Genomic DNA, 24,120 nt, shown 5'->3' with positions numbered 1-24,120 from the left:
CTCAAACCTAGGAGAGAGCACTAAGCCCCCTGACATCAAAACACGAAGGCGGAAGTGAGGGCAGCCACAGAGCCTGTGGTACTCCGAGAAGCAAGGAAGGCAATTCGGAGATGGAGGAGGACCGGCCTAGCAGACAGCTGGAGAAACGTTATCTGGACGGAATTAGAGGATGATAGGAAGCGAGGAGCGCTTCCACCCACCACCGTTCAGGGAATGCAGCGAGCTAGAGAGAAGCTAAGACTGGAGCAACAGAAAAACCGCAAAAGCAAAGAGGAAGTTGACCTACCTGAGCCGACTCCCGCAAAGTCACCAGAGGTTGATGCAGGCACATGGTGTTCTGGAGGCGCAGGCAGGCGGCGGGAGGACGAATAATTAAGCAAACAGACTATGAATGCGATAAATGTATTAACAGAATAACGAGTGAACAGAAACAGATATCTGAGGAGATATTTAAAAGCAGGAAAAAGGCTGTGAAGCATTAAAGTGGAAATAACTATTGTGGGCAAGAGAGAAAAAAAAACAAAAGTGATTTCCAGAGAGATAATTGTTAAAGAGTGGGGAAGCCCCTGTAAGAAAAGTTGTAAAACATATTGCGAGTTAGGAGTACAAAGTGAAGTACACAAAGAAAGAAGAAACTGGGTAAAGGCATCTCAGAGGTGGGGAACTTTCAAAACTAAGTCTTCAGAGGAACAACCGAGAGAGTAATGAAAGTGTTTTAAGAGACTATATTCAAGAGAATATTAAGGGTTTTTGCTCAGGATAATATGACATCAACAATTGGGAAGAGTGGCAGGAGCTCATTAAAGAGACCTTTCAGTACCAGAGGAGATCATCATACAGAGTATTTTTGTGAGACAAGAGAAATGTATATAATACAGAGTTGTATGAAACCAGAAGACCCCGGGAGAAGCCGCAAGACAAAAAGGCAAAGGGGAGGCCACCAGAGGAGAGAGATTCTTCTGTGCCCCGTTTAGTTAGTATACTTAGTGGTAGGGTCAGATAAGGTTAGATTTGGACTGAGGAAATGTTTTGATCTTCGACTTCCTGATGACAGATGAAGACCTTACTTTAATTCAGTTAGGCAGGGACTTCCCCTATAGCGATAGGGCAAGCTAAGCCTTTTCCATTATTTAAAATAAAGCACTGAAAAATGTCTGTTGTGCCCCACTCCTCCTTCCGACCCGCCACCATGTGCACTAAAGGGGAGATGACCCCCTGTGCACCTCAACCTCTGTATCTCTACAATTGTCGAAATGGTCTGTTTCGGGACCTGCAGTGTTTGTTTTTCTATCGGTTAGGCTATTTTGAAGGCCGATATAGGTTTGCCTTTGTCACCAGGGGACAGAGCGGGACGCCTGCCGTTCGGTTCAGGGAATCCTCAGTTTCCGGATATGATGTCTCCCCAGCATGGTTCTGCTCGGGATTCGCTCGTGCCGGCGGGGTATTCCGTTGATGCCTCAGCTTGTATCGCGTAGGCTGCCCAGCACTTCGATCATCGATCATTAAGCGTTTGCGGCTTGAAGAGCTTACAAGCTTGACATTTATCCTCCTGGTGGTCTATTGGAAGACAATGGCTACACACGTCTTGTGTATCCTTCCAGGGAAATGTACGGTTACAGGAAGGGTAACATTTAAAAGGAGTCTTCTCCAGGACTAGCGCCAGAAGAAAGTGAGTGGATATATATTATGGGGGAAATGTGTGAAGACATTATCCTAAAATGTGTGACATGTTTTCCACCCACTCTCCATACTGTGAAGGTCGAAGCCTGAAGCCTGAAGAGTTGTAGGCCTTCAGCAATGCTCCAGAAACCCCAGGTGCCGCAAAGTTGCTATTCAGACCTTGCAGGTTGTGTCTAGCATGGTTGCCAAAGATGGCAATATAAAATATAATCAATGGTGAGCAACAAATTACGAAAAACTAGAAACGCAGAGCAAAATGCAACCAACTCTATGGTGGAAAAGACAAAATCGGGCAACTTTGACGTGTGAAGGATCAGGGGTACCATACACACCACACTAGGGATAGCATTACATACACGCCCTGTTGACATCCTTATCAAAATCGAAAATAAGTCCTGTAACACTCCGTACTAAGCACTAGATGATGGCCTACGCAAAGTATGTGATTCTAAGCAGATCCACAAGCCTCAAATATGTTTTATAAGGTTTTGTGTGACAGTATTTAGTTTAAACACTAAGCAGGTACAAATAGGTAAAGCCTAATAAAGACTGTATTGTTTATATATTTACTGTCTAACTTGAATTACTCGTTTTGCTCTGTGGGGACTCATTGAAGCCTTCAACCACTCCCACACCCTTCCTAAGACTAAGCCTTAACCGATCAGCTACCTCACCTTGATTGGGTGTGTTTAACCGCTCAGTGTCTTCCTCTTTTGCCATAATTAGGTGGCATTTCAAAATCGTCCCACCTGGGCTGATTTTGGAAATCCATCTTAACATCAGCATTTCCTATGTTTAACTTCTGAGATCAGATAAAATCATATTGAGCTCATAAATCAAACTGGCGGCATCCAACACTGCAGAGTTTTCAGAATGCCTTTAGTATTGTAGCTGACCCATATTTTACGGTTCCCTGTAGAGATCAGAATGGGCAAGTCGATTGTACTTGCCCCCTTTCCTTCAGAGAAGATAACTCTGGTGTTTTGAACAATTGTCAATTCTGGGCATGTCCACAGTCACAGATGGCTTTAGTAACATGAGGAAACATGTGGCATTTAGGGGTTATAGTTCATAGGGTTGCCTTACACTTGAATGACTGTGGAAAGATCAGACTAAGACTTGCCCTAGTCCTGTGAGGGGTTTTTCTCCAGCCTAGCCCAGGTGTCCATAGTCCTCAGCAGGATGATATGAAAACAAAGAGATCGATCCTGGTCTGTTCATGATTCCCTAAAGGCCAACGCCTTATCTACCTTATTGCCTCCATGATTTTCTAAAGGACCTCCAACCCTTTTCTCCCCCTCCTACTCTCACCTCTGCCTGTAATCTTATAAGGTGTTCTCTCCCCATTTGCCTCCATCGCCTCTTTTCCCTTTCCATGCTTTTCCCAAACTCCTTCCTTTCTGCCTCAAACTAATCCCTCCAGTCTCTTTCTCCATGTGTCCCTCTGAACTTCTCACTCAGTACTCGCTCTCCACTAATCCTTTTATGACTTCCTCCCTCCTATCCTCCAAGCTCTCCCCCATGTAGTCCTTCCTGTCCCTTTCTCACACCATCACACTTACACCCCCTCTGCGTAACAACCTCACTCTCCACTATCTAACCACACTCTCTACCTCGAACACTCTCCTGTTCCCAACTTACTTTGCTTTTTACACAAACCAGCTCCTACAAATCTCTCAAACTGGTTACAGCACTCTCTCTCACAGAGTACCTCACCTGTACACCCATCCAACACCGCCACCATCTCTACAGCACTCTGTTCCAACTTCTGCTCTCCGCCTGACCTCACCCGAATACCTTTCAGAATCTTCTGCGAGTCCAGGATTCTTCTACTCGTATTCATAAAGGTAACCTCCTCCTCCCCCTTCCCACTGATCTTTCCTATAAACTGTCTGTGGGCCAGTTTTCCCCATTGCTTTTCCTCCATAGACAAATCTTTTAAAGTCGGTCTTTAGCCTAGTGAACTTTCCATTAAAGGTGTTCGCTCTGGGTCTCTGGCTTGGCAAAACTTTGCTGCGCTGACCCTTCTCATTCAGTTGCAATCCTCGCCTTCACAGGTGTCCTGGCGGTTGCCTGCTGAGCGGGATTCAGAGCTGGTGCTTTGCTTTTCTCATTCGGCATAAGTCGTGTTGCTTGCTGGATGGCGTAGTCCTGAAACAGAGGAAAAATAACTCTGGCCAGATAGTTGGGAAGCAAGTACAATGTAATAGACAGTAGTACCGGTCTCCACACAATACAAGGAAGTCTCAAGGGGGTTAATGACTGTGCTCCACCCTCACTCCACCTGAGGTAGGATCAGTTCTGGCATACGCCCTGGTAGTCCAACTACTCCATGTTCGAAGGCAGCCCCTGCTCCTCCTTGACTAGGCCAAACCCCTAGCCCTGTCACACCACTCAAAGGAAGTGTTTCCATCCACCGGGAATCTCCTAGCCCCTATGTTAGGAAGAATGTTCATTTCGTGTTCCAATTCCCCTCAACCTGCGAGACCCGCTAGCACTTTTGCTGGACTTCTGGTATTGTTGCTTAACTCTCCTGAGTAAGTGGGACTTTTTACCACTCTCATTCATTCATTCATTCTTTTGCTCTGAGATGGAAGTTGTTCTGCTACTATATTCTTTTTACTTTTAATGGAGTCATGCGTTCTTCCATGTATTTAGCTACAGGCATCTATTCATGTAATGAATTATTGCAGCACCCGGCACCCTATGTGCAGTGTTACTGGAGAGTCCTTTGGGCTCCCCTTCCCATTCTTTATTACTTTTTTCTCAGAAATACTGTTCAAGGATAGTAAGGTACTTTTATGTTACTTACCTTTCTTTTTGTGGGATTAGCACACACCACCGTAAGTGGAGTGCTGAGGGGCTACATTGTAACTCCTTTCCCACTGCTCGTGTAACTGTTACGCTCACCTGGTCTCTGCGGAGGTGTTGGGGCACGGCTGCAGCCCTCCCTTAACTTGAATGACCCCTTCAGGCCACTCCCTCAGTGGAAAAGCCGTGAGCGGTGGTACGTGGTGATACTGCTCCTGCGTGGAGATAAGAGTGTGCGAGTGCGCCAATCTGTGATTGTTGTACCTCTCGAACCCTTCACCCCAAAGTACGGTTACTGTGAGCATACGCCGGCCCATAAAGTTCACCTGTGAATTATGGAAGATAAGGTCTCCGTCCTGCTACTTATGGCAGGGGCGCGTGGAATGGGATCTAGTTCCATCACTGATCCCTGATGAGGATTAGTCCAGTCCAGCTGCAACTATGCTTCTCCTTATGATTGGTAAGTCTTTCTTGAGCTCTTGTGATGCTGTTCGTTCTGTTTAATGTCTTTATATGTTGCTCCTATTTATGCTAGCAATAATGTCTCTCTTCTGTTTTCTTCCCTTAGATGGAAATGCGGCCTCAATGCAGCTGAGAGATGCAAGACGAGGCCGGATGGAAGATGGATGCTACCGCAATGTTCGACAGCAGGTAAGTGATGGTTTAAGGAAAAGCGCAAAGTATTGCGAAGCGCAACCTTAAACTGACTGTTTTTTCGATCTCTAACCTTGTCTTCTGTTTTTCCTTGCAGGCGCTGCTGTCAACGATGGAGCGTGTCTTGCTGCAGTGCTAAGATGAAGATTCCGGCGTTCTGGAAAGTGTAAAGATGAATACTTGGTTCGCTGAAGAGATGTACAAGTAAGAACAGCTTCCCCCAGTTGGTAAGTATGCTGGAAAAAAGCAGGATGTCCAGGAAGCAGGATCTTCAAAGCCAAGTCTGACCTCAGGCAATGGTGAGCGTTAAGCTGCTTGCAAGTGCAGATTAACGTCAAGCATCTGTCTTGAGGATCGGGGCAGTTTATATAGCTGAGATCGTGGGCAGGCCCCTTAGGGCCGGCTTACCTGCCACTCCTAGAGAGTGAGCACGTGCAAAGGCAATCCATTAGCAGCCACACCCAAGAATACACTTGGAGCTGCTTAATGGATGGAATGTTCAAGGTTAATGCATCTGAAGTGCTATGTCCATAATGACAGCTTTTTGGTGTTAAATGGATGTTCTCGTTTTACTTTTGTTCATGAGCCTGGCGCCAAAGGCGCCAGGACAGTGTCCACCCAGGTCTCCTGTGCATGCGACCCCTGCATGCCTGTGCCCCTGACTTCATGACCATGACAGTAACTCAGAGCATACCCCTGCCCAAGAGAGGAGTAAATTCAAGTTCTCTCCATCTCCCTAGACGACATGAACTCTGTACTTTCTACCGTCAGATGTACAGCCTGCTCTTAAAATATACTACCTCCCAGGCTTATACTGCACAATGCTGGGACTTTTGCCCCTTATCTTCGTAGAATGGTGAATGCCTAGTTTAGAGACAACAAGGTCTCTACTGCAATTAAAACAGTTACACCTATAGTCAAAAAACCTGGATTAGATCAACATGACCCTTCCAATCTCCGTCCAAAAATGAACTGTAACTTTCTCCGGAAAATCTTGGACAAAGTTGCTGCTATCCAACTCCAAGATTATGTCGACAGGAACAGCCTCCTACACACCCAACAATCAGGCTTTAGAGGAGCACATAGTACGGAGACGGCCCTGCTCGACCTTCAGACCAAAATGCTTAATATCCTTGGCGAGGTAAAAGCAGGGATGCGGATATTAGACCTCTCAGCAGCATTTGATTTGCTCAACCATCAAAAGCTCAACGAGGCTCTAGACCAATCAGGTAATTGTTCTGGAGGAGCTATAGACTGGGTAACATCCTTCCTTAAAGATCGGAGCTCCAAGATCCACTGGGATGATCATTTCTCCATACCCCGACTTATAAATTGTGGCATACCCCAGGGGGGCAGCCTATCACCCCTTTTGTTTAATCTCCATCTGCAGTGTCTATGTACCCTATTAACCAATTTGTTTTTTTTTTTTTTTTTACAAATTTCACCAACGATACAACTATTCATCGAACTGACCGGCTATCATACCAATGACAATAATAAGCTTGCTTGCATCTACAGCTCCATTGAAGCCTGGATGATGACAATCTAGCTTTGCCTCAACAGAAGCAAGACTGAGTTCATGATCTTTGGATCACCCCAGGCAAGAGCTAAACTAGACACAGATTACACCACCTTGAAGATCAAAGACACAAATGTAGGGGTCTCTGACAAGGTCAAGACATTAGGTGTCTACCTGCAAGGGAGTGGATGTTCACGTAACATATCTGAAAAACAATTGCTGATACCACCAAAAAGGCTGCTGAGTCGCATCAGGCCAGTACTGAGTAAACAAAACAGCACCATTATCGCCAGAGCCACAATCTTAACTAGATTGGACTACGGGAATGCACTACTGATGAGGGCTAATAAAAAATGCATCAAACAATGTCAGATCATACAGAACAATGCAGTGAGGACAATTACCTGGAAAAAAGGGGGAACATATCACAGAAGACAGAAAGTCCCTTCATTGGTAAGCCCTGAAAGACCGGATCACCTTTAATGCAATGACCATTGTCCATCACTGTATATTTGAATCCGCCCCCAATTACCGAAAAAAACCAAATAACCACATACAAACATTGCCAGACCTTAAGATCCCAGGTGCAAGGGTTCGTGAAATTAACTCACGCCATAAAAAGCCAATGGACTTGGGCGAGCCTTCCCTAACAAAGCAGCATCCAATTGGAATGAGCTCCCAGCAGCCTAAGGCTAGAATCTAACTACCTATCCTTTAGAAAGAAACTGAAGACACTGTTCAAATAAAGGACCTTTATAAATGCTAAAGAACATGTAAAGTTATCTACTCAGAACCAGTAATCTTGCTCTGCTATCCCGTCACTTTCCTGTTGTCCTTGTCTTTATGTAATGCACCCTGATGCATGCGGGCTTCGGCGCGATAGAAATAAATTAAAAAATAAACAACCCTAATGACTGGTGGGAGAGGATACCTTTAACCATTTTTGTGTTCGTTACTCACAGGCTGTTTCCACAGCTGCAGTACAGGCACCCATGGGTGACCATTTTCCCAAAATGACCGCAGTCTTCCTTTATTGCCATTTTTCGGTTTATTCCTTCTTGACCCTTCTTCTACCATTCTAGGTGGGGGTGGGTCCTCTTTGAGGTTTGCCTTTGACAGGATTCCTTTGTGAAGCCCACCAAGGTTCCAGTGTGTCTGCTGAGGCAGGAAGTGAGAGAGGAGCCAAAAACGTCTCTGGACTTTGTTGAAGGGTATGCCTGGTTGGAACCAGTTTGAACTGGGCATCTGGCTGTCCTGCAAGGACAGCCACCCCCAGGTGATTGACAGGTCCATAGGACTGAATTAACGGGTTCCTGCATAAAAGGCAATGCTTTTGTGACACCGCCAGTAACCGCAGAATCACTGCTGAAGTACTGCTGTTGTCCTGACCCTATTTTCAAATCGACAGGGACTTCCTTGTCTGGACTGGTGGGCATAACCAGTCTCGAGACACTCTTCAATTTGAGCCGTCCTGCAACCTTCCTGGGCTGCAGAATCTCCATACCCTGGGTACCTCTACCACCTTGAAGTGCATTGCTTTGCCTTTGACGAATCTTGCTGGAACTGTGTGTACCTCCAGAAGCACAAATCCTCTCCTCAAAGTCCCCCTCACCAGAGTGCAGGACCGAGAAACCAAGATGATTCTAACCAGCAGTGATTGTTCGCTACTGGTGCTGAGAAAAAGGCACCAAAACAATGAACCGACGCAGGAGTATGAAGATTTGATTCTATGATTTTACCGAAAGAAATTACAGAGATATTTTTTACCGAAACCTTTACAATGAAAAAATACCAAATCGTTTTTTTTAGTTGGGGGGCTCCCCCAAACCTCATGTTTTCTTCTGTTTTTTATCCCACCCCAACTCACTCCCTTCTCAACCTGTTTTAACACCTTACCCCCCATATATATTGAATTTAAAATTCTGTATTTTTCGTTAATTGTATTGTTAATAAAGACCTCTGTTTTTTCTTGATAATATCACTGGTTACCGAAGATTTCTGTGCTGGCAAGTCCCTCTCTCGACTACTGCTGCAGGAGCCCATCCAAGGTACGGACTAGGAGACCGGGTTAGCAGATGTGAAGATAGCTTCAGCAGCTTCTTCACTCTAGGTACTGTGGGGCTTAAGAAAAACTTACCTGAAGCAATTTGTGTCACTCCTTTGCTTTGGAGCACTGGTTTTAAATATTAGGGTGCTCACCAATGTTCAGTCACCCAGGCCTAATAGCCTGTGTCCGTCGAGTAAGGCTTCTCCTAAGCTCCTGAACTTATTTGAAGACCAACTAACCTGTTACTTACTGGTGCTAAGAAGATTTGTATCAGAACTGTCACATTCCTATTGACTTGGGCATTGCTGGTTTCCCAAAAGTAAATCCTCTGAACCTCTTGGCTTGGGCATTGCTTTCCCTTTAAAACCTGAACTGATTACCTCCTTTCTTGTTAGGGAAAGAGACTGCCAAACCTTAGAAGAATTGCTACTAGTATTTCTTACCTGAGATATTTGCTCTTAACCATTCTTAGACTTACCGAAACTTGAATACGGAAGAGTTGATTTAAAACAAGTACTTTTACTGACCTTAATTGAAGTCACTCAGTGTGTGGATAAGAAAGTATATACCAAATTACCAACCTGTTTTATTCCTTTGATATTCGAAATGAACGTTTGATGTTGCTAGTTCATACGGTCTCGTGTATATATAAAATAAATAACTATTTTGGATATAGTGCGGCTCCATGCCTCTGCTGCCAGAAAGTCTGGGAAACATTGTTACCTCTACATTATAAAAGATTTCAAATCATTCCGTGACTATTGAGGACCTAAAAGATGAACTTCAAGTCTGTGAAAAGGCATGTCTATCCTTGGCCACTGACACGCTGCCCCATCACTGATGCCACTTTGGCAGGTACCCACAACAACAGTTCGGTCCATGGCAGTAGTTCATCCAGAGGTTCCTCTTATATCTCCAATGAGTAATGTTGATGCCGATCCAGATTCAAACCTTCAGGCTTTAGTAGATTACCTCTAAGAGGAATCGCTACCCAAGGAAAACTATGTTACTCCATTTACTATTGAAACAATCTTTCACTGCAGTCGTGGTATAGAAATCCTTCTGTAGGTTGTTTAAGGAGACCAACTCATCCAAATGTTTCATAGTTTAATATGTTTAAGAGCACATGACAAAGGGGTTTCTGCTCTAAGCACCTATGTGGAAAGTGATAGCAACCACACAATACACAATGAACATTAATAGAAATACAAACTATAATCACATTATGTTACTTAGGAATGAGCAGCAACAAGTTTACAAATGCAGATCAGCAAAATCTTTTGTGGAAAATCGAAGTAAAAGTGTATACAGAATGGCAAGGCATTAGGAAACAATATGTAGCTAAAAAAGGAAAACGTGATTAGGGAAACATAACTGGTGTTCAGAAACTACAGAAGGTGAGAGTAGAATGCAATCATTTTATCAACTGTAAGGGTGAAAAAACTACCAGAGACAAAACAAAAATGCTTAGGACAATCACTATAGATCAATGACCACTTCGATATGCAAGGTCAACAATTGACAGATTCTGCCTTTTACAGTAATTGAGTGGAAACAATTCAACATTGGTAGGTCTAGGCTGTGGCTCCACAGGTTGAAACTAAACCGAAAGTTAAGGTTTAATAAAAAAAAACAATTTTCAAACAGCGGGTTATGATTAGGAAGGATTCCCAGTTTAAGAGGTATGCCAAATATGCAACAGAAGTAACTCAACAAGGCTTGAGATTGACAGAGGAGTACACATTGTGCGATAGCACAGAATAAAGTTGGGGAATAAGCAGAGGTAAAGTAGGCAAGGAGAGGGGGCAAACCGGTTTGGGTTACGTGGTTCCCTTCAATTTGATTGAAATGTCTATGAATGTGCACATCTCCTTTGTATTTTTGGCATTATAAAGTGGGGACGATCAGAAGGCTCTCTTTGCCTCCATCTTAACAGTTTTATATCAATCTTTCGAAGGAAGCAGGTCGAGGATGACTACTAAATCATGATAATAAACAACTTTTTCATGGGGGGTTTTTATGTAGCGTAATCAGCAGAAAGAAAGGCCACACACCCCCGTTGTTTTATTGTTCTGAAGATCAAGCTCCAATTTCAGAAAGAAATGAATTTCTAAAATGTGTGCTTGGTCTGGGTTTAGCAGCCCTTCTGTACATTGAAACTTTATGACACTTACCATCATCTTCACTCCTCTCACCCGCCAATTCCACAGACTCAGATAGCGAGGCCAGAGAAGTGCGCCGAGAGGAAGCCGCTGATGCAATGCTAGGCTGTTTGCTGCCAGGAAGTCTGCTCACCCAGTGTTCACAGAGAGATGAACTTGTGGAACCTAAAACAGATGAACATGATTTCAAGTAGAAGGCAAGCACTAAGCCAGTGCTCACAAACAAAAAAATTGATCCTGGCTGATGCCATCTAGGGGACAGAGATAAGGGCTCACACATGCTCAGAAACATGAGCACAAAGAGTACGAGTTAAGACTTTGTGTAGGGGTAGGCAAGGATTACAGAACCCAAAATAAATGAACATGACATACATGAAAATGTTAAAGCTAATTAATACTCATGAAAATAAGCTTGTAAGGCCTAAGACAGAAAATTAATCAGCTGATTAGCAAATATGTTAGCCAACAGCCAAAGAGGGCTCATGCCAAACTTCAAAACAGACAAACATTTCAGAGTAAGTGCTTGGCCATCTACAAGCAGCCTCATGATTATTGAAGAGCACCATTAGAAATGGATAAAAGCACTCAAGACTCCAAAGCTCTGAGAAAGACTGCATTGTTTGGTGCCAAGGAGACTTCTGAACCCAGAACACCAATAATGTTAGAGTCAAATCGCAGGTTTAAGAATTCTCTGTCCATAGGAACAGCACATGATGCTGGGTGCACAGGTCAGGCTTTATTAAAATTGCACACTGCCATGAACAGAAATTAAGCAACCTCTGAAGAGGTTCTCCAGTAGCAGAACCTGCACCCACCCACCTCAACGAGTGCCAGGTAGGATTCTGCTTTTTCATATCTGTTGGCCATTGGTTTTTCTTAAAATGTTTTGACAAATTAGGTACTTTTTCTGCCCCACTGTCACTGTGATTCACTTCACCGTCAGGTACTAGAGTCAGGCTCCAGTACCAACTGAAGGAGACTAGTACAAGGGAATTCTCTAAAGTGTCTTTCTCACTCTTTTGTTACGGTCCCCCGAAAGGCTTATAGTAATGGATCTTAATTTCTATATATTTTAGTGGTGCTATACTGTGCATCTTTTTTCACTGCAAAGGTGGCTTTTCTCCAGGTCAATGGGGCAAAACGGTTACCTCTCTTTAACCCCAGTCTCTGGATCACCGCATTTGTTGGCCGGCTTCCTCCTGTAAAGGAGAGGGAAGTGCCATATGTGGTCATGCCTCACCCCTGGCTCTGTCCAGAAGGCCAGTTGTGCTCTAGAAATCGGTGAGGACTGGTATAGGGTCCAGATGCCTAATACACACCCTCGACTTGGCGAATGTCAAACATGCCTCTGAGCTAGTCATCCAAGATTGGGTAATCACTCCGCATATGAATGGTGCAGATAGCATTTTGTAAACATGGGAAACATTTGGGCCCATTCTTAAGGCAATCACTGCAATTCAAATTCACAACACCAATAGGATCCTGAAGAAAGCCTGGAATGCTGCTGAAAGCAACCTTGGCCATGTCAACTACTATAAAGTAAAGAGCAGCCCCTGAACCAGGAGAACCCAACCATAGGTATCTCCCTGAGTCAGTGGGGACAACTGGTTGTCCGTTCTGCTCTTCGGTCAGTGGGAGATGGATTTCCAGAATCAACCCTGGTGCTAGGTTTTGGTAGGTCACTATTAAGGTGAACTGGGGACTAGTCAAATCCAATCAATGTAATCTAGCAGAGTGGCAAAGCTTCCACCCAGGAGGGCTATGAGCGTGGTCTAGTGCTATAATAAGTCCACACAGATGAACACCAATGATTCCAGTTCGAAAAGTACAAAAACATACAATGATTTATTAGGCCTTTAAAAAACACACCAAGCAAAAAAGTGTAGTAGTAAAATATTGTCATAACCAACACTGTAAAACACATATACATTCCCACTTAGGGGATATAGGAAAGTATTTCATTCAATAGCCAGTGCAACACAGGTAAGTACTTCGATGCATTAGAAGTAGTTAAGTCACTTTAGAGCAGCTTCCCTCACTCTTATAAAGTAAGGTTTATGAAGAGATTGACGATGCCAGTGGGTATGACTAAGGAGAGTCGAAAAGTTAAGTAAAGTACAGGTAAGTAATATTCAATCCCAGTCACCAGGATAGGCGTAGGAAAGGATCCTTAACCAGGCCTCCACCGACCAAAGTCAGGAAAGAGTGATTTAGGGACAAGACTTTAAGCTAATGTAACCGTATGGAGGACAGGGGGGCACAGAGACAGGTATGTTAACGTAACCCTCTTGCCCCCTCCCTGACTCATATTTATCCGGAGACCACTGCAGAGGTTCCGTATTCTGTTCAGAATGCAGTCTTCTATGATTGGACCCGTCCAGGAAGGCCCTGGGGGTCACAAGTGCAGAGGTCACATTCGGACACAGGATTTAGTTTGTCGGTCATGGTGCTTAGGAATCAGTTACAGACAGCGTCTTGCAGAAAATCTAAACGAAGCAAGGATGAAGACTTGTGCACGGGTAGAGCCTGTCGCAGGAGGCGCAAAGTGCCAAAAACGGACTGTGTCACCTGAGCTCACCTGAGCTGCGCACCCTAGATTTTCCTGCCAGACACACCACAAGTTTTTAATTTTGGGGGGCAAACAGTAAGTCTGCACCCAGGAAGTGTGGTGGATTTGGGCGCCTGCTCTGATAGAGGGGGTGTTTTGGAACGAAACAGTACTACTTCTGTTTTGCTGGTGTTCAACAGAAGCTGGTTAGAGTACACCTATGCCCTAACCTCCCCACCAGGCACTGTTCACCATCTGAAAAGTCTCTTCCATTTCCCACATTTTGACGACACCTAGGTTTCGTCTGCATAGGAGTGGAAGTTAACCTTATGCTTTCAAAGCTAGTCCATCAAGAGCCGCAGATATAGACTGAACAGGAGAGGGAAGAGTGATGAGCCCTAGGGCACTGCCACACTCCTTTGGGAGGAGGCTTGAAATTAATTCACCCATTTTCACCTGTTGCTGTCTCTCTGAAAGAAAGGAAGCAAACCACTTGCTGGCTTAATCCGAAATGTTTCCAATCTCTCTGAGCCTTCCAAGTAGGATACAGTGATTCACTGTATCAAAGGGTGCAGAGAGATCCAACATGATCAGGACATCTCTCCCTGATCTGCCACCTCGAGGAGATCATTCCACAGCGCCATTTATGCTGTCTCCGACCCAAACCCTGGACAAAACCCTGATTGCAAGGGGTTCAGTATGGATTCACTCTCAACATACTCTTGCGGTTGGGAGGTCACAATTCGCTCCAAAACTTTTCCCAGCCAAGGAACACCGGCCACCGGTCAGTAGTTCTGCATGTTTCCAGGGTCCAGGTTAGGCTTCTTTAACAGTGGCGAGACCATGGGATTTTTTAGCGCCAACAGTACAAAAGATTTGTTGACGAACTGTCACAAAGGAGAACAATCTCCAGCACTAACCTTTTTGCCACACTTGCCGGAATGGGAAATAGTGAGCCATTGGTAGGTTTTAAGTTTTCCAGCAGTGCCAATACGGTTTCTTGTGGTGAGAAGGAAAAAGGCTCTCCTTTGGGGGTAGCTACACTGCAATCATTCTAGGGGAACCATTAATGCACACTTCTCCATCGGAGTGCCGTGTGCTGCTGGCGACAATGTTTTCTTGAATCCATTGAATCTTTTTTTTTTTTGTTAAAAGAAAGAGTTAAACATATTGGTCTTCTACACTGAGGCTTCCATGGATGAAAGTGGGCATTTTGGTTGCACAAAATTAATAATAATAGAAAACAATTCTCTAGGTTGATTTTTTTCCCCCAGGAAAACAGACCTTTCTTTGAATAATGTTTTTTGTGTTCTTTTTAGGCCTGTTTTACACTATCTTGCATTCATTGTGGATATGTGTATCCCCCACTTATTTTCAGTGCCTCTCAGAAGCTTACACAATGAAAAGAGATCTTGGGTAAACTAAGGTTTAGACATTTTTTTCATCTTTCCTTGCCTAAACAGGGCCTCTCTGGAACACATATTACCCATGATCACTGTTCCCATATCAAAGAAATCTCCACAGTTTTGTGAGGAATCTACAGCATCCAGGGCATCCTTTAGCTCCATCAGATCTTTACACCTGCGGTAACACAAAAGTGGGGTGTTTACCAACAAATCTGCTCCTTTGTCATGCTGTCCAAGAGTAAACAGCTTTGTGAAATGATCAGACCAGGACATGGGTAGGGTATCTGTTGCTTTAGTGCATACTCCCCTGCATAAAATCACATAAAGCCAGTGTCCCCGAATGTGAGATGCGGACACTTTCAAGGGTTTTAGATGATAGTTAATTGCCATGTCACAGAGTGCCTCCGCATCAGGGACTGAACAATCGTCCATCCAGATGTTAACATCTGCAAGAGACAGCAATTTCCTATATTTGATGCCCGATTCGGTCAGGAACTGATCCAAATATTACAGGAAAACGTTTGTGGTCTAGGGGCCTGTGAGAAACCTAGGGCATTTCTCTCAAGTTATTCCCAGGGATCCCCGACTCAGGTGTCCAGGGAAGAACCGGCACTGGGGTCAAACAAGCGAGGGAGAAGCAACTAGGTCAGGGTCCTTGGGTAATGCGGAAGGAAAGCCGAAAGCCTGTGGGCGAGGCGTAGCATCCCCCCCTTTCTCTTACACCTCCACCTGACCTCCCCTCTATCCTTATGGGGTATTGCCACCCTTGTCCTGTTTCCTCCTACACAGACTTTACATCCATTGGGAGGAAAATGAGACGGCCAAGGAAAAAGAGAAATACACAAAACCCCTTTTTACAGCACTAAACTTACCGATTTCCCAAACAATAAACCATCAAACTCTGTTATACTTAACTAAGAATACCACAACTCCCAGAACCCCTCGAGTTCCTCTCCCCGTCCCTCTGACTATATTTTATTAGACGTAATAAAGACGGCACAGTCGAAAGTCTCTGAATGGGAAGTTAGAATCCAACAAGTGACACTGTATCGAAGTAAACAGCAGGAGTCCGACCAAGGGGAGCTCTCAAAAAAGCAGTGTGAGAGAGAAGGACACACGAGCGTGAGCCCGATTGAAGGAAGCTTGTTGAGTGAAAGTACAATTAAGAGGAGCTACGCCTGATTGAGAGGAGCCTAAAATTACCAAACTACAAATACCAGAAGGCACTTCCAAAACCGGAAGAAAAGAGTAATGGCAGGAGTGGTCAGGTTTAGTGGAGGAACATGCAATGCTGTTTCGAAGGTCTGCAACACAAAGAAAGCTTGGGGAAGGGAAACCTCAAGTGAGTTGAAAGAAACTGTGAATGTCATTAGTTACAGTTGCCAAATAGAAGCCATTCAACCTGGGGAAGTGAAACCCGAGTAAATTGGGAAAGAAGGAACGCCATACTTATAATGTTAAAGCAAATAAGTTTGTGTGTAAAGAGACATTTGCAGAACTTTAGTTTTTGAACATTGAGAAGTCTGGCTTTGAACATTAAGAGAAGCTTGATTTTGAGGCAGCCAAAAGCGGGATAAGGAACAAGTTACTTACCTGTAACTGTTGTTCTCCAGCATGGGTCTGGCATGGATTCACATGCTCATGAATATTCCCCGTCGTCAGGCTGGGAATCCTCGGTAAAGAAAAAACCAGTATCAGTTTCGTTTCTGATCTGTCTTTCGTAGTAATAACCAATCACTGGTCTCTGCGTCATACTGACCACAGCCAATGACTGCCCTCTACCTAAGCACCGCCTCTGGCAGCCATCTTCAGATTTGGAAGCATGTGAAGTGGCAGTATGACCAAGTGAAGAGCCGCAGAGGGGTAGGCGGGAGGGTTCGCATGTGAATCCATGCCAGACCCATGCTGGAGAACAACAGTTACAGGTAAGTAACTTGTTCCTTCTCCAGCATGGGGTCTGGCATGGATTCACATGCTCATGAATAAAGAATACATAGCAGTACACACATGCACAACCACGGGAGGTGGCAAAGGCTCAACATTAAGCATCACATCAACTCAACATTAAGCATCTTACCTCCTCACCAGGCTCACCTCAGGCGAACAGGTTGCGCAGCACTGCTTGGCCGACCCTGGACTCCTCCCTGGAATCCCGGTCGACGCAGTAGAATTTCGTGAAGGTGTGCGTCGACCTCCACGTAGCAGCCCTGCATATGTCCAGCAGGGGCACACCAGATAGGAACGCCGTGGTAGCTGCGATCGCTCTGGTGGAATGGGCTCTCGGACGGCCAGGCAGCGGTCGGTTTGCCAACCGGTGACAGCACATGATACAGCCGGAGAGCCATCTGGAGATGGAAGCCTTCGAGAGAGCCTTCCCCTGATTGACAGGTCCAAAGTTCACAAAGAGTTGTGACGTCTTCCGAAAACCCTTCGTGCGGTCCACGTAGAACTTCAGCGCTCTAGCTACATCCAGCGAGTGCAAAGTCCTCTCAGCCGGCGACGAAGGCGACGGGAAGAACACAGGTAACACCAAGGGTTCGTTGAGATGGAAGTCCGACGGTACCTTGGGCATGAAGGAGGGGTGCGTCCTGAGCACTACCCTCGTGTCGTGGAAAATCAAGTACGGGGCCTTGCAGGAAAGGGCCTGGATCTCTCCCACTCGTCGTGCGGAGGTGATGGCCACAAGAAAAGCTGTTTTCCACGATAGAAACTTCAACGGGGCCGAGTGCAGAGGCTCGAACGGAGGTCCCATGAGCTTGGTCAGCACCACGTTGAGCTCCCACGCCGGGGCCGGAGCCTTCACCGGCGGGAACGATCTGAACAGTCCCTTCATGAACTCCTTCACCAGACGATGAGACCACAAGGACGGCCGCCCCGTGGTTCTGGTGTATCGGGAGATCGCAGCAAGATGAATCTTGATGGACGCGTGTGCCAGACCAGCTTTGGCCAGCGTCAGCAGGTACGGCAGTACTTGGGGAGCCGTAATCCGTAGAGGGTTAATCTTCTGTGCGTGGCACCAGACAGAGAACCTCTTCCATTTGTGTCCGTAGCATTTAAGAGTCGAGGACGCCCTGGCCTTTGCAAGAACCTCTCTGCAATCGGCCGGTATGTCGTATCCTCCAAACTCTAGCGCTGCAGGAGCCAGGCCTGCAAGTTCAGCGACTTCGGGTTGTGGTGGAGGATGGCGCCTCCTTCCCTGGAGAGTAGATCCGCGTCCGCCGGCAGCTTGATCGGCGGGGACGCTGACAAGTCCAGAAGGTCCGGGAACCATATCTGCCTCGGCCACGCAGGTGCGACGAGGATCATCCTGCACCGTGACCTCTTGAGCTGGTTGACGAGCCGGATTAGCAGAGGCAAGGGAGGGAACGCGTAGAGGAACAGGCCCTCCCAGGGGAACGAGAAAGCATCGCCCATGCTCCTCGTCTGGGGAAACCTGCTGGCGAACCTCCGGCACTTGGTGTTCGTCGCCGTCGCGAACAGGTCGATCTGGGGTGTGCCCCACCGTCGGAAGAGGCGATCCACCAGATCCTGCCGTAGTTCCCACTCGTGGCACGAGCGCAGCTCCCTGCTGAGTGAGTCGGCGATGGTGTTTTTTATCCCTGCCAGATGAAACGGCACCAGAAAAATCCCTTGGGCGACGGCCCAATGCCACAGGTCCTGCGCCTCCTTGGACAGCGCTGGGGACCTGGTTCCGCCCTGTTTCCTGATGTAAAACATGGTGGTGGTGTTGTCGGTGAAGATCCTCACCACCTTGCCCTTGGGGGACGGAAGGAAGGACCTGAGGGCCCAAAACACTGCACGGAGCTCCAGGACGTTGATATGCAGGGACTTCTCCGTCGGGAGCCAGAGTCCCCTTGCGTGCAGATTTTCGGTGTGCGCTCCCCACCCTTCCAGGGAGGCATCCGTGGTCACAGTCTCCTGGTGGGCTGGGGTCTGGAAGTCCATGCCCGCCGTCAGATGCGCGCGGGTGCCCCACCACCGTATCGCTCGTCGGAAACTCTCGTCGAGCTTGATCCTTTCCTCGAAGCTGCCCGTCGTCTGGATCCAGCGCGCATCCAGGAATTCTTGCAACGGGCGCATCCGGAGCCTGCACATGGGAATGAGGTAGATGCAGGAAGACATCATCCCGAGGAGGGACTTGATGGACCTCACTTTGGCCGCGTCGGCCACCAACATCCGTTGCACCTTGCCCAAGATGGTCCTGGTCCTCTCCTCCGACGGGGAGGCCAGAAGGGACACTGTGTCGAGCCTCGCTCCCAGAAACAGTGCGACTTGCGCGGGCACCAGGTGGGATTTGGCGTAGTTCACGGAGAATCCCAGGTCCGTGAGGAGTTGGACGGTCCTTGCCGTGTGGACCACGGCGAGCTCCCTCGTCTTGGCGCGGATGAGCCAGTCGTCCAGGTAGGGGTAGACGTGAATCCCCTAGCGGTGCAGCTGCGCCGCCACCGGTGCGAGGCACTTGGTGAATACCCTGGGTGCCGACCGTAGTCCGAAGGGAAGGGCTTTGAACTGGTAATGACGCCCTTGGACCACGAATCTGAGGAATTTTCGGTGCCCCTTTAGGATGGGAATGTGGAAGTAGGCATCCTCCAAATCCAACGACGATAGGAAGTCTCCTTCCTCCAGCTGACCCAGGACGTGCTGGAGGGTGACCATCCGGAACTTCTGCGCCTTGATGAACTTGTTCAGACGTCGCAGGTCTAGGATGGGGCGCCATCCTCCCGTCTTCTTCTTCACGAGGAAGTATCTCGAGTAGACTCCGGAGCCCCGAAGCCTCTTTGGGACGAGTTCGATGGCGCCCTTTCTGAGCATCGCCTTTACCTCCAGGAGAAGTTGAGGGACGTGAAGTTCTTTCCTGGCCACGGGGGGGACGCGCGGGCACCTTCTTTGAAACTCGAGCGCGTGGCCCCGGGCCAGGGCGTCCAGCACCCAACGGTCGGTGGAGATGGACTCCCACACGCTGACGAAGCCCGCCAGCCGGCCTCCCACCGGGGTGCTTCGGTGGGGGCCCGACCCCACGGCCGGTTCAATCCTGCTTGGACGCGGCCTTGCCGCCTTGACCTCCTTGGCGACGACGGCGGGGTCCGCTAGACTTGCCTCGTCCTCTGTAGGCCTCTTGCGACGACGAGCGGGCCGCTTGACGGTAGGAAGCGAAACCGCCGCCGGAACCTTTGGAGGCGCCCTTGCCTCCGCCGCTCCGAAAGGGCGTCCGTCGTTGCTGCAGGACTCCAAGGGCCCGGGCCGTCTCAGTATCCGCCTTGATGGCCTGAAGGGAATCGTCCACTGTCTTCTCAAACAGGTTGTTCCCGTCGAAGGGCATGTCCAGGACTCTGGTCTGGACGTCCTGCCGGAAGTCCGTAGCTTTGAGCCATCCACGACGTCGAAGGCAAACGCCGTTGCCCAGCTGGCGGAACCCAGTGTCGGCGATGTCCGTCGCCACGGTGATGGCGTGGTCCGAGGCCACCTCACCTTCCTGCAGGATCTCCAGGGCCTCCGCCCTCTTGTCGTCCGGCAGAAAATCCAGCAGGGGAGCTATCTTGTACCAGAGCTCCCTGTCGTAGCGGGCCACGATAGCCAAGGCGTTGGCCGCTTTAATCGTCGTCGCTGCCGACGAGATGACTCTACGTCCCATAGCATCCAATTTCTTTCCCTCGCCGTCCGGCGGGGAAGTCGATGTGGAGGCCGCACCCCCCCCGCTTTCTTCCTGGCTGCCGCGGAGACGACGGAATCCGGGGTAGGCTGCGCCCGGAGGCATAGGGGGGCCGTGTCCGGGACCCGGTACTTCTTCGCGTACCGGTCTCTTCTAGCTGGCGTCGTGGAAGGGTTCTTGAGGAGGGAAAGGCCCTCATCCCAAATGTCGTCCAACAGAGGCACTGCGAGGACCGTCTTCCTCTTGGCCTCGCGCCGCTGATAAAGGAAGCCTTCCTTTTTCTTCTCCTCAGGGCAGAGTTGGAAAAGCTCGGAAGCCCTGGAGATCATGGAGTGGAAAGATCCGATCTCGTCGGGCGGAGAAGCCCTGGTGGGAGGCGACGACGGAAGATCCTCGTCGTATGCCTCGTCGTCCGTACCCGTCGCTGCCGTGTCAGTCCCCGTATCATCCCCTCGGGTGGACGGGGAGGAGGGCTGGACGCGGCGCGACGGTTGAAAAGGAGGTGGTGGATGGATCCTTCTTTTCTTGGTAGGGGGAACACCAGAAGGTCCCGGTTCTGGATCCCCCGACGGGAGAGGTTCCTCCGTCGGTAACGGTAGCCTCGTCCTTATCTGGGAGCATAAGGACTGTATGGCCAACAAAATGGCCGCCGAGTTGTCTTGCGGCGCTGGCAGAGGGGAATCCGACGGGCGAGCAGGGGCCCCGTCGGTATCCTCGACGATGTCGTCGTCGTCACCTGCGTCGGGGTCCATTCCGACGGGCTGGCCTTCTTCCACGCCTAGGCCGTGGCTTAAGACCTCGATCAGCTCCTCTTCTGAGGTTGAGGCCGAATCTACGACGACGCCCTGCCCCCCCTTCTTCTTCCCCACGGAGGGTTTCACGGGGGTCCTATCGATGGGCACAAAAGAAGACTCCCTCCGAGGAGGCAGGGAGATTCTGGGCCCTGAGGTCGCCACCACTGGTGCAGCCACCACAGGCTGAGCCAGGGCCGCCGCGACCGTTTCGATAGAGGGCTTGGTCGGATGGATCAAGGCCTTCACCACCTTAGGTGCGCTCACCGCCTTATCCTTGAGGGAGGGGGCACTGCCACGCTCCTCCTCTGCCTTAGAGCTCGACCGGGGCCTCTCCAGGAGCTTCGCCGGGTGCTCGGCCTTCCTCTTACCCGACCCAGAGCGTTGGCTCGTGGTTGATGGTGCCGGGGAGGGTGCGCCCTGCCTGGCGCCCGTAGAGCCCGACCGTTCGGCGCTCCCGGTGCCAGCGGACTCGCAGTGCTTGGCCTTATGTTGGGCCCCCGTCGCCGGGGCGCCCTCAAAGGTCTTAGAAGACCGCTCGGATTTCTTCTTCTTCTCGCCAGACGGGCTCTTACCCTCCAGCCAGTTGGCGAGACGTTGATGGCGGTCCTTCATGGTCCGTTCCGACATGCTGCCGCAAAACGCACAGTCCTTCTCCACGTGCGTCTTGTCCTCATGAAGGCAGTAAAGGCAGAAAGAGTGTTCGTCCTCCTTAAAGACGTTCTGCAGCTGGCATCCAGGGCAGACCCTGAACAGCTTTCCGGGCGTCGAGCTTCCCTTCTCCTGGGCCATCTCCGAGACCGGGCCTGAGAAGCTTCTGGAGTCCTCCGAAGTGTAGCTCGACGAAATCTTCACCCTTGAGGGGCACAGATGAATCCGACACGGGTCCCCGTTGATCGGATGTAGGATCGGTGGAGCTTGAGGCTCTTTTGACCGAAAGAATCGAAGTTTTTTGTGAAAAAGCGCGAAAAATAGCACTAACGCTCGAGAGCAATAGCACGAGGATCCCAACACATGAACGTGCGGTAAAAATCTGAAGATGGCTGCCAGAGGCGGTGCTTAGGTAGAGGGCAGTCATTGGCTGTGGTCAGTATGACGCAGAGACCAGTGATTGGTTATTACTACGAAAGACAGATCAGAAACGAAACTGATACTGGTTTTTTCTTTACCGAGGATTCCCAGCCTGACGACGGGGAATATTCATGAGCATGTGAATCCATGCCAGACCCCATGCTGGAGAAACGGTTGATCTGCTCCAACAAGCCAAAGTGTGCCTTACTATAAGACACAGTACTGCCTATCCTTAATATATATCATCCCAAGGCGAAATCGCAGGGAAGGGAGTTACCCTTCTGTGAATACTTTTGCCATCCTGATACATTTTGTTACACTATCCGTATTATTTAAGCATGGTCCCCGTACACCTTTTTGTATTAGAGTTAGGGAAAGTAATAGGTTTATTGTTTTTAAGTTGATTAGATTCGAATAGGACTATTCGGTTTGTTTTTTTCAATGGTTAAGCTGGCTCTCATTCTAGTGACAGGGCAAGTCAGGAAGTCTCCAAACCGGTTCCAAAATAAGGTTTTCTAAATGCACTCTTTTGGTATTGTGTTTGTGCTGTTGATACCATGGCTTCCTTACAGGCCCGATAGCCAAAAACACTCTTAATCGAACGAGTGGAGGATATCCCCACATAGGATCTCGACTGGGATGCCTCTATCCAGATAGATCACTGTACTAGGTGAGGCTCCTCATATCACTGCCACCTCCCCTCCTCTTGTTAATCCTATTAAGAAATTGGGTTACATAATTTTCCAGCACTAGCCAATGAAAAAGTGCCTGAGAGGAATCTGTAAACCATGTTTCCGTGAGGAACATAATCTCTAAATCACGTACCTCAAAAGAATCATGTATTTCATGAGGGTGCCTAACTGCAGACCTCACATTTAACAGAGCCGCTTTAAGAGGGTCCTTATTAGGTTCCCACATTTCAGAGCTCTTTAGTTTCATGTGTTTCTCAAGTTCTAAAGCTCTAATTGTATTGAGGGACTGGAGTGTCAAAGGTCCCAGGTCCTTATCTAGCTTCATCAGTTCATCCCTGGTGAACAGGATAGGTGCCACCTCTCACACCCTTGCTAGGCTTAAACTATGTCCCAATATCTACTTGCCGTGCTGGTCCAATTATGTCAGAACAGCGTAACCCCCCTCCCACCAGAAACCCGCACCAGGCCTAAACAGGCTTTGCATCAGCCAGCCAGTTATGGTGACGCGACCGAGATGCGCACCGCAATGCTTTAGGGGGAATGGAGTTCCAGACACCCTCGAGTGTCGGTGCTCACCATTCTCTCTATGGTGCAAAATAAGGTTTGTACTTTAGTTATGTTTAATTCAATTACAAAACATAAAACATGTCCAGCATCCAAGCCACTTTTAAGTGCAATTTAAAACACGCTGACTAAAATTTAATAAAATGTATTAGGATTATCAACGGAAAGCACAAACTAAAATTGCAGTTTAGAAATCACCAATTTGCTCTGAAAACGATCCGTGCAGCCAGGAGAAGCTATACCGATTACTGACCATCTCATGGACCAATGTGTTGCTGTGTAAGAATTAGCAAAAGGACAAAGGGAGTAAACCAGAAGTCAGGTCAGAAGTCCAAACAAAGAAAAAAGAAAGGGTGTCCAATAGAAGTCTATAGAAGGAAAGCAGCAAAAAGAAAATCTTCTCTAACAGTCCAGTGTGCTTCCGTCTCTCATAGAACTCACAGCACTGATCCAGTACGGCAGGTCTGGACATCCTGAGGAGACCTCATTTTGAATCTTGACAGAGAGCTGTTGTACTTGTCACTC

The 24,120-nt window shown here is 48.1% G+C and overlaps 1 protein-coding gene across 2 annotated transcripts in view; it reads right to left on the bottom strand.

The window, feature by feature from the left end:
• The window catches only part of USP31 (ubiquitin specific peptidase 31), an 821,813-nt gene that overhangs the window by 70,209 nt on the left and 727,484 nt on the right, over positions 1–24,120 (bottom strand). For both annotated transcript variants that reach the window (XM_069647404.1, XM_069647405.1), the window contains exon 15: positions 10,886–11,038. In XM_069647404.1, the coding sequence (XP_069503505.1) occupies positions 10,886–11,038 (153 nt within the window). The remainder of the gene's footprint in view (positions 1–10,885; positions 11,039–24,120) is intronic.

This window comes from Ambystoma mexicanum, chromosome 2q (genome assembly GCF_040938575.1).
Source record: "Ambystoma mexicanum isolate Mex_15411 chromosome 2q, UKY_AmexF1_1, whole genome shotgun sequence".
Lineage (NCBI taxonomy): Eukaryota > Metazoa > Chordata > Amphibia > Caudata > Ambystomatidae > Ambystoma > Ambystoma mexicanum.
This window is presented reverse-complemented; position numbering and strand designations above follow the sequence as displayed.